This window comes from Lepidochelys kempii, chromosome 15, assembly GCF_965140265.1.
Source record: "Lepidochelys kempii isolate rLepKem1 chromosome 15, rLepKem1.hap2, whole genome shotgun sequence".
NCBI classification, from domain to species: domain Eukaryota; kingdom Metazoa; phylum Chordata; order Testudines; family Cheloniidae; genus Lepidochelys; species Lepidochelys kempii.
Window position 1 is genome coordinate 19,384,987 of NC_133270.1, and position 10,124 is coordinate 19,395,110.

Sequence of the window (10,124 nt, forward strand, 5' to 3'; positions counted from 1 at the left end):
GTGTGAGGACTGCAGCAGCACAAACCCTAGTCAAGGATATTCAAGTAGATAGCACGAAAGGTGTTGACAGCTAGCACTTTACTAGGTTAAATCATTTTTAAAACCCCTCTGTAATGAGTGTGAGTAAATATAGTTGTCTGGCAGGTTTAGCTTTGAGTTCCTGACATTTTAAGTCTCATGTACTAGACATAAGATGCCTGTATTGTATTGTGTTGGGTTATTTTAATGCTCCTATTGCATGTGAGACTGTATCCCATCTAGACCGGCACTTGTTTTCACCAGTTGGATTATCACCAATGCTTTGTGCCTCTCACTGCTGTGAAGGCAGCTCAATACTCATCCCATGATCTGTTAGATTTTGTGGCCCCGATTCTGCCAGGTACTTGAGCATGTGCTTGACTGCTCGTATGTGAGAAGTCCTATTGAAGCCAGTGAGCAACGGCATGCTTACAATTAAGCACATGCTGAATCAGTGTCTATGAGTGCATTATTCATTCTAGCCTCCTTTTCCACTACCTATCCTTTTCACTCTTTCTGTGTTGCATAGCCTAGAACCATAGCCTTCACCATACAACTAGCCAAAGACACCCCAACCGTTCCACCTTTAACTCCTTAATCCTCATCATTAACAAAACTTCTTTCTTTGGGTTTATTTTTTCACTAGCTAAGGTCTTATCTTCTTGCATAAGTTGCACCAGTTTAACTAAAATCGATTTAGTTAAATCGATGCAAACTCCTGTGTGGACACTTTTGACACCAGTTATCGCTGGGTTACCACTAGCTTAACTTGTGAAAGAACTGACTCAAGCAAAATCAATAAAAGCCAGGTTTAAACCAAGTGAAGCGTGTGGACACAGGGTTTTGCACTGGTTTAACCAAATCTATTTAAAAACACACCTGTAGTTAAACTACGGTGAGTCATTGCTGGACAAGAAATGACTGAAGAACATGCAAAATGTGGTATAGGGTTTAAGAGTTTTTAGGAAAGAAATAAGAATGACAAGAATCTTGAACTGCTAAGACCGGGGGTCTGCAAGTTTGCCGTCTTGCACCACCATCTCTAATACTCATTGGTTTGCATTGCTGTCTAATGAACCATTATTATAGACTCGCTTCTGAACGAGAAGATGAGGCAGTCAGTGGAAGATATGCTGTCTCATAGGAGAATCATTTCCAGGCTCTCCTATTCCTGGCTAACTTGGGCTGGGAGCATTGCAGAATGGCTGCAGAGTTTATATACAATCCTGCATCAACTATCTGCGAATGGTGGCACAGTCTCAAAGGAATTCAGTGTCTATCTTGAATGCTATGAGGTAGCCCTGATATTATACAGTGTGCGAAAGAGGAAGGGGATTTAATAAGAGGGGAAATGGCAGCCGGGGACATAAACGTGTTGATGAACAACGTACAGCAACTCCCTTTCCTCCCGCCGCCATGCATACACACTCCCCCATTGGCACAGAGATGAGTCACTGCCGATGGGGAAGCGAGAACTCTCTTGGCATATAGATCAAGCAGAAAGAGGAGAGGTCAGCATTTGGATTCCCGCAGCACTGTAGCTACAGAAACAGAGGGGAAAGGAGTAGATGAAAGGCCTCGCTTGAACTGTTGCTTGAGGGCAGATATTTAACAATTTACTTGACAGGGCTCTGGTGTTCTAGAGTTGCATACTGGATGGTGCGGTCAGTTGTTTGGAACCTGGGGTGGATGAAAGCGTGATTGCTTGTCGTCTTGGCACCTGCATGTTCTGTACAAATCTGTATATTTATTCATCATTTCTTTATGCTCCCGAGTAGGTTGGAAGTTTCAGACTCCAAGGGGACTTTCTCTCTTTTTTTCCGTACAGGTTTACAGATGAGAGAGCCTGCTTTAAAATTAGCCTAGGAAGACAAAACAGTGTTGGAAGTTTAAAAAAAAAAAAAAAGTTTAATTTTAAAAACTGCCAAAGTCCATCAGTGTGGTAATTCCTACAACAGTTATCTGAGCATGTGGAGATCTTCACACTTTGTCTCTGTGGAATGAAAATGAGGTGGAGCAGACACTCTAAGCTACCAACCTTGAATTAAAAGCTATCTTTTACTTATCAGAAAGTTACCATCTGGGTGACACCTTCCAGAGATAGCACTGCTTACCATTTTAAAACTGGAGATGGTTGCTTTGATAAATAACCTCTGGCGGTTTTCTCATTCCACTTTGGTTCCTGAAGGGTAGAAGGAAAAAATCCTCTAGTGTCACATGTACAACAGATAATCAGAGGATTATATCTTGAGGTATTCAATAGAACACTTGGCTTCAGTTTCACTTATATGGATCGCTTAGATCTTCTCTGATAAAAGGGAAACGCTTGGCTAAGGTTCAGCCTCATGCCAGTCTCAAAAGCATATTTTTGTTTTCATTCTGGACGACAGAAGATGAACATGTAAAACGAGCAGGGATATAATCTACATCGAGACAGCGTTATACTTGTTTTTATAGAGAGAAATGAAAGGGTTCAATGCCATTGACTTTAGTTGAGTTACACCAGGGAAGAATTTGGCCCAAGATGTTACAACCCATGCTGCAGGGAGAATGTATAGATGCTCTTCTGGTTGGGAGCATGTCCCACAAAGGTTGAACCCTCTGAAAAGAACTTTTAATTTAACAGTTGCAGTATATATCTCGCTACCTCGCCTCAGCCTTCAGCTTTTCTCTTAATAAGTTAACAGAACCTTATGAATGTGTGTTAGGTGATTAAAAAGAAAAAAGAGCACACTATAAAATATTGGTAGAAGGCCAGGCTCTGGAATTCAGGAGATTTGTGTTCAATATGTGGTCTCATTCCCTGTGTAACCTCTGTGCCTAAGATCCCCAGTATAAAACGGGGATAATAGAATTTCTTTCCCCCCACCTTTACTCTATCTTGTCTGTTTAGATTATAATCTCTTCAGGGCAGGAACTGTTTCTTCAGTATATGTATGTACAGTACCTGGCACAATCAGACCTGATCTCTGTTGGGGCCTCAAAGTGCCACCACAATACAAAGGAAGAAGAAACAAATGAGTCCCATGCAGTCAGGTAGGATAGTATGAACTAATTTCACCCTTGGTGTAGTTAAACTGACCTCAGTGAATGATCACCAGAGTTGAAGTTAGCTCTCTAAATTCCCCTCTGTCCTTGATAGAAAGTAAAATGTTAGTCAGAGAAAGAACTAACATTTTCTATTGTATCCATTCAGATGCTGCAGAGAGATTTCTCTGTCTGACTTACAATATCTGACAAAATCCAATAACATTCCAACAAGTTGGCATCAAAGCTCCAGATCTTATTTATATTGTTAAGGAAGGCCACAGGGGAGTTGAAGCATTGTCTTTGCCCCTTTTTTCTGATCTACAGTATTAAACCACTTACTTTAATATGAAAGTACTTTAGCACTGATGACTTGGGATGTTTTAGGATCTGTTAGCCATATGCAAGTTTGGAGTAATTGGAGGACTATTACATTTTATCAACCACCTGATTGTGGGCATGAGTTTTTAAACTCCAATTCTTACAGGAGTGGATGCTAAGAACTGTGTTTCTTATTATGGTGTTAAGGTCTTGCATGGTGGACTGAAGTCTTGATGGCCAATGTGACTCAAATGAAAATATGAATCCTTGATGACTAAACCCTTGACATGCCCTTTACAACAATGGCACAAATGGGACCATTTTCATCTACTGAGATAATTGAGAGCATTGATCTGTTCTCTGGCTGTAGCCTTCACTCCGTCACGGTAGCAGGTAGACTGGCTTCTGTAGACTGACTGTATCTTTCACCATATATATATACATATATATATATATATATATTTACATATATACATATATATTTCCTATATAAGACCTAAGCAGAAATAACATTACTTAGCAGGTTATCTGTATTTGATGGGTGGTCTGCCCTATAAATATTATAACATCAGAAAGTGCTGGTTCCTGTGATGTTCAGCACACACAATTCTAGGCTGTAGGGATTCCAAAGGAAATGAAATATTTTATCATAGAAAAGCTGTTTATTTTAGGGTTTGCAGTGGCAAATTCTGTCATTTAAACCACAGAGTGTTCTGATCCACAGGGGAAATTGACCCTGGACTATAGATCATGTAGCTGATTATCAACACCGGACTTAGTTGTCTAGCTAGTGCAAGTTAACCAGTCTTCAGTGAATATTTTGATTTGGAGTTGTGCAGGGGAGGGGTGGATACATAAAAACTACAATAACACAAGCCAACCATATTGCCGTGGCTGCAGTTCCCAGCCACAACTGCGTCTCGTTCTCACTCTCTGCTCATCCTTCCCAGTGAGTTGGAAGTGTGAAATATGCAGAATGTTGAAAAACCCAACAGATTTTACCCTTGTATGGAAGGAAAAGAAGTTCACTTGTGTGAGCTGACAGGCCATTCAGATGTTGAACTAGTTTGCCTGCTTTAAACACTTCCCCAACCCCGCAGAGGCAAAGGCAAGAAAAGGTGTCTTATAGACCTTGATTTACAATGTACAGACAGTACACTGACTGATGTCATTTACTCATCCACAAGAGAAATCCTCATGGGGTTATTCTACTGCTTTCTCTGATGCAGTCTCCAGCCTAACTCCTTGCTCCACATGATTGCACTGAAAAAAAATGTCAGGTGGTAACATTGAACACATGCTCTGTCAAAGGACCTCGGGTCTAAAAGTGAACAGACAAAGCTCTTTTGCCATGGGAAGATATGATTATTCACAGTATGTGCTTGCTGAGGCTAAGAAGAATGAGGAAATATCTTTAGCAATCTAGCTTTTTGATTGGCCCTTAATGATATCATCACTTGCCCTGGTCAATAATATCCAGTAAATGCCAAGGGTTCACGACCTTCCTTCCATTCCTTTTTAAGTATTTTCAGTCTCATAACAGCAATAAGTCAAGACAGGTAGTGAATTTCTCGGTGATAATTGCATTTCTCCAATGGCTGAAGATTTTGCTCTGCAGCTCTCTGCCTCATACTAAATGTGAGCCATACAGTAGTCTCCAGTTAGCAATATCCTTAGAGCTAAATTCTGCTCATGGTTAAATCTAGAGCCCAGGGACCAAAATTTGATCTCATTTACATGTAAATCGAGACATCAGTGGAGTTACCCCGGATTTAAACAAGCGACTGATCGGAATTTGACGCAACAAAGTTATCCCAGAATCACATTTATGTAACTGAGAAGGTCAGAATATGCCCTTACTGTTTAACTAAAAAATTCAAAACAGTTTATAGAGGAGAAAAAGCATTTGATAGTGGTTGGGAAGGAGGGACTGGGAGTTAGGACTCCTGGGTTCTATCCCTGGCTCACCTTCGACTTGCTGTGTAATCTTGAACATGTTCCTGACCTCTGTGACGCACGATCGTGAACATGTTACTTGACCAGTCTATAAAAGAAGGCTAAAAATACTTCCCCGTTTCAAGTAAGGCAAATCACTTAACCTCTCTGTGGCTCAGTTTATCTGGTTGTAAAATGGACAACACATTTCTCCACCTGAGTGGGCAGGGGTGTTATGAAATTTAAGATGTTTTAAAAGTGTTTTGGAGTCTTCTGCTGAAAGGCTGTTTTATAACTCTGAGGAAAGTACTATTAATTATTATCATATTCAGTTTATGAAATGCAATGAGAACCTGCAAATGAGAGATTTGTTGGTACTGCATGATGTACAAGCAACCCTTAGTCATGAGCAGCAATGGCCCTCCTCTTGATTTTTTAATATTTTCCCCCAACCAGGCCCTAATGTAATAAAATGAATCCTTGCTTCCACATAGTGACAGCTCCAAAAGATCCATTTTTCACATCTCCTGGACTGGACAATGGCTTCAAACAAGTGAAATAGTCGTGTGTGTGTGTGTGTGTGTGTAATGAAGAAAGGGTAAATTCTGAAGGTCATTATACTCTTATAGGAAATATTAATGAGTGTATCATGTGTTGTGTGTGTTAAGCCATTAGTGCTTGCATGCAGCCTGCTTAAACTTTTTTCTTTATTAAAAAAAGCTCAAAAATAAGAGATGTCATTTACTAAACCCTTTAATTATAGCCGATAGCATTTACCACATCACTAGACTTCTGAATATTTAGCCCTCAACAGAAGTGAAATAGCCGAGTCTAGCTCATTGTTGTCCAGATCTGAAGCATACATTAGCAGATCTGCTATTTCCTTCATGAATCGACTGTTTTCCTCCTCTCTTATTTTTGGATACCTGATGTACAAGTTGTGCTGATGGATTTTTTTCCGTAATGTTTATTTACAAAAACTAATTAGAGTGGTTGCTATCAATAGGCTCTGACAGAGCTCTTAAGAACAAACTGCATGGCAAATTGCCATTGTGTCCTTGTTAAATCAATTCCCACTGAATGGATTCAAGAGTGGTTATGATTTACATATTGATTACTTCATTTTCTTGATTGCCCTTTTGCAACGTTGTTTTTTTTTTCTTTTGAGAGGGTGGGGAGAAGGAGGAAGAACTATGTGTCTTATGAGCGATGCCATGCTGGTAATATATGTTTCACTCCCTCTCTGCATAAAAAGTATGTGCTGGAATAGGGCACCCCAACCACAAGGGATAACACAAAGGAGCTACTGGGCCCTGTTCTCAGTTGCTCCATTCCTGCACTTGAGGCAGAAATGGATGGTGGGGCCAGGGTGGCTTTAAGCCATTTGTGTGTTCCCTATATTCTAACCATCCCCTGGTGTAAGTTAGTCCAGCCTCAACTCCCTCTGAAGTTGGCACACCTTAACTCAGGCCCTAGTTGTCCAAAGTAAGGCACCCAAAACAAGCAACCACAGTTGAAAATGTGGTGGGTGAGCATAATTTTCCAGCCTTTGGCACTGGAAGTCTCTAGTGGTGCTGATATGGCTTAAAATGTGTGTTGTCTTTCTCTTCCTTCTTTTCTCCAGCTTGTCCGCTATAGTTCTGAAGGGCTTCTGCAGTTAGGGCCTCTGGGCTCTACGACCTTTCTGCCTGACTCCAAATGTCTCATTGATGATGGGAAAGGCAGGACCCCTACTCTGAAGAAATGTGAAGATGTCTTGAGACCAGCACAAAGACTCTGGGATTTTACACAGGTATGGAAGAGAGCTTTCAAAGAGGTTTGTGATCCTATGAATTAGACTGGAGTGCTTGCTCTAGGTAATAGGGAATCCATGTAGTTGTTTGCTGCTAAGCAAAAGTAAAGCACATTATTTGCACTGATTATATATCTCCAACCACAGGTTCCTCAGAAAGTTCAGGAAAAGGGAGAGAGCTCAGAGCTCACAACACAAGACCAGGTGGAAAGATATTGAGATTGCGTCAACTCTTTTACACACACACACTTCTCTGAAGCTACAAATGAGACTTAACCCTTCCACTTACCCCTCCATTGAGGATACATTTACATTGCAGCAGGGGATGGGAATGGCAACTTGCATAGATGGACTCACACGAGCTAGCTAGCGTCCAGCCAGTGCTGGTACATCTAACTGAGCTGCAAATAGCTCCCGCTGGCTGCAACATAGATGTACCCTTGGAGTCAAAGGCTGGTTTTAAAATTCTCAGTTTAATAGAAAAACAATGACATAGGGTGTTACCGTTTCAAATGCGTACTGGCAAAGTATAAAGTCCTTAGTGTAAGAGAACTTCAGCCATGAAAGCCAGCATCCCCGGGCTATGTCATGCCATCAGCAGAGCTCTCCCTTGCGCTGAGCACTGTACAAGCACGGAGGCCAGAGACAGTCCCTGTCCCAGACAGCTCCCAGTCTTAAATAGACATGACAGACTCAGAGCAGGAGGGCGAAAAGAGGCAAAGGTGAGCCGGTTTGCCCAAGGTCATGCAGCCAGTTTGCCGCGGAGTTGAGAAATGAAGCCAAGCATCCTGACTGTTACACCAGTACCATATCCACTCAACCCCTGTGCCTCCCCAGCTTTTATCACGTCTTTGTTTCATGCTGATGGATTAACAGGAAGAAAAAAATCATTTTGTGTAAGATTCTCAAAGTCACAATGTCCCCGTAAAGGCATCAGAGCTCAGTTAAGGATGTCATCAGCTTCTCTGAACTGATCTACAAATGAAACGTGTGGCTAGCTGTCATAGAGGCTTTTGAAACAGCAAGAGATAGACTTTTGTTACTCCTGCGCTGCCTCCAACTGGTTGCAGCTGCCATATGCACCTGTGTCATCACACCAGATCTGTGTGTGGACCCAAACCTATTCCCGGAGACTTCAGGCAGAGCAGTATTTGCCTTGTATGAATCCACTTCCTGGGCTCTAAACTTTTGCCGATAGAAAGTGATCATGCTGCATACTTACAGACAGTCCCGTCCCACCTTTCTTAGCAGAGGTTCATCCCAAGGAGCCTTAGCACAGCTAAGTTGTTCTGTTTTAGAAATTTCTGTTCTAGCCACACTGCCAAGCACAACTCTGTCAGCAACCAGCCACAAATGCAGGCTCATTCCTCGCTCAAATACCTGAATAATGGAAAGACTGTAATGCAAAAATCAGCCATTGGGTAGTGTGGACAAATCCTCAGTGCTAACGTTTTTCTTTCTTCAATTCAGAATGGTCCAATCATCAGCAGAAACACTGGACGGTGTCTAGAAGTGGAAATGTCAAAGGATGCCAATTTTGGGCTCAGACTTGTGGTACAAAGATGCTCGGGGCAAAAATGGATGATTAGAAACTGGATAAAACATGGTCGACATTGACTACTGGGGCTGAGAAGCTGTCACCTCTGCCATCGTCCATTGCTCGGTGTGTGATACCCTTCAAGGCATTTGTGTTAAAGCAGACTACTATGAAAAGGAGTTGACTCCCCAGGGCCAGGGACTATTAGGCACTGATTAACAAACAGGCAAATAAGCATCCTGCCTTCTCCCTCAGATCAGTGGATGCCCTGGAAATCTTGGGATGGTCAAACTGAACAGAGAAGTGGGCTCATTCCAGCTGTCCCAGAGGAATTAAAAGACAGCTGTGTCTGTGATGAGTTCAAAGGGGAGTTCCCTCTACTGCCTCATTAAAAAGAATCCTCTGATGGATAGCTTTTTAGCTTTAAGTTATTGACTGGTGCACAACTCCTATGATGAATAATCATGTGCCTTTTCTACTGTACTTCCTATACAAGTGGAAATCCCATCTTTTCAGCATGTCTGGTTCATTGTATTAAACAGCTAAAAACTGTGAATAAATAACACTTCAAAATATGATATATTATAAATTTCAAGGGTGGTTGCCTGAGCGTCTGTATTTATAGGAAGAGCCAGTTCTGCACATGTTTACAAGTGGTTTTGTACCATCAGGCTGCTCAAAAGCAGCATCCAGGTGGTCCTCATGTAAATTCTGAATAGTTAAAACATCAACATGCTCCATTTTATTGTCACCTCTAGGTCTTGCCAGTATAAAAGAACCACAGTACAGCACTTCCTTATTTAATTCCTGAGGGACAATGTATGTACTGTAGTTTGGATTTATAGAACATCCATCTGGAACCTACCCTCTGACTGCAGTTACAATGTAAGGCATAACACTGCACCTACGAAGCTCTGCACTGAAACCAAGGGGAACTGCTGGATACTCAGATAATTAGGTGATTTATTTAGGTGCCTAATCTGCATTTAGGAGCTTGACTTTAGGCTCTTATTTTTAAAGATCTTGCACCCCCTGCTACACATCCCATAGGTGTGCAGAATGTCAGTGATCACAAGGGCACATTTCCTGCTGTAACCACATCCTTTTATCACTTGAGAAAAGAGACAAGGATAAATCCTAAAATTGTCCAAGATTAAAACAAGAAAGAACCAGAAAACATAAAAAGTAATGTTTCTATTAATGTGCCATTGATACGTTTTACTATTGTTGACTATATAATCCTTAGCACTGACAGCACCTCTGTAGGCTTGCACTTCACTGTGTGACCCATCAGGGTCCGTATGCAAAGGGCTAGAACAAGGATGGAACCTGATCCAAAGGTCACTGAAGTCAATGGAAATACTCCTATTGACTTCAGTGAGCTTTGGATCAGGCCCATGGTGCACAGCATTTTGCAGCACAGGATTCAGTCACAGTGTTAAGGGGTAGGAGGGGAAGGGAATATCTGTTAGAATTCACTAAGGAATCATAGGT

General features: G+C 41.6%; 1 protein-coding gene across 4 annotated transcripts in view; it reads left to right on the plus strand.

The window, feature by feature from the left end:
• The window catches only part of GALNT9 (polypeptide N-acetylgalactosaminyltransferase 9), a 222,335-nt gene extending 213,130 nt beyond the window's left edge, over positions 1–9,205 (plus strand). For all 4 annotated transcript variants that reach the window (XM_073312257.1, XM_073312258.1, XM_073312261.1 and 1 more), the window contains 2 exons: positions 6,926–7,093; positions 8,564–9,205. In XM_073312257.1, coding sequence (XP_073168358.1) covers positions 6,926–7,093; positions 8,564–8,710 — 315 coding nt within the window. In that variant the 3' untranslated portion in view covers positions 8,711–9,205. The remainder of the gene's footprint in view (positions 1–6,925; positions 7,094–8,563) is intronic.
• The last annotated feature ends 919 nt before the right edge of the window (positions 9,206–10,124 follow it).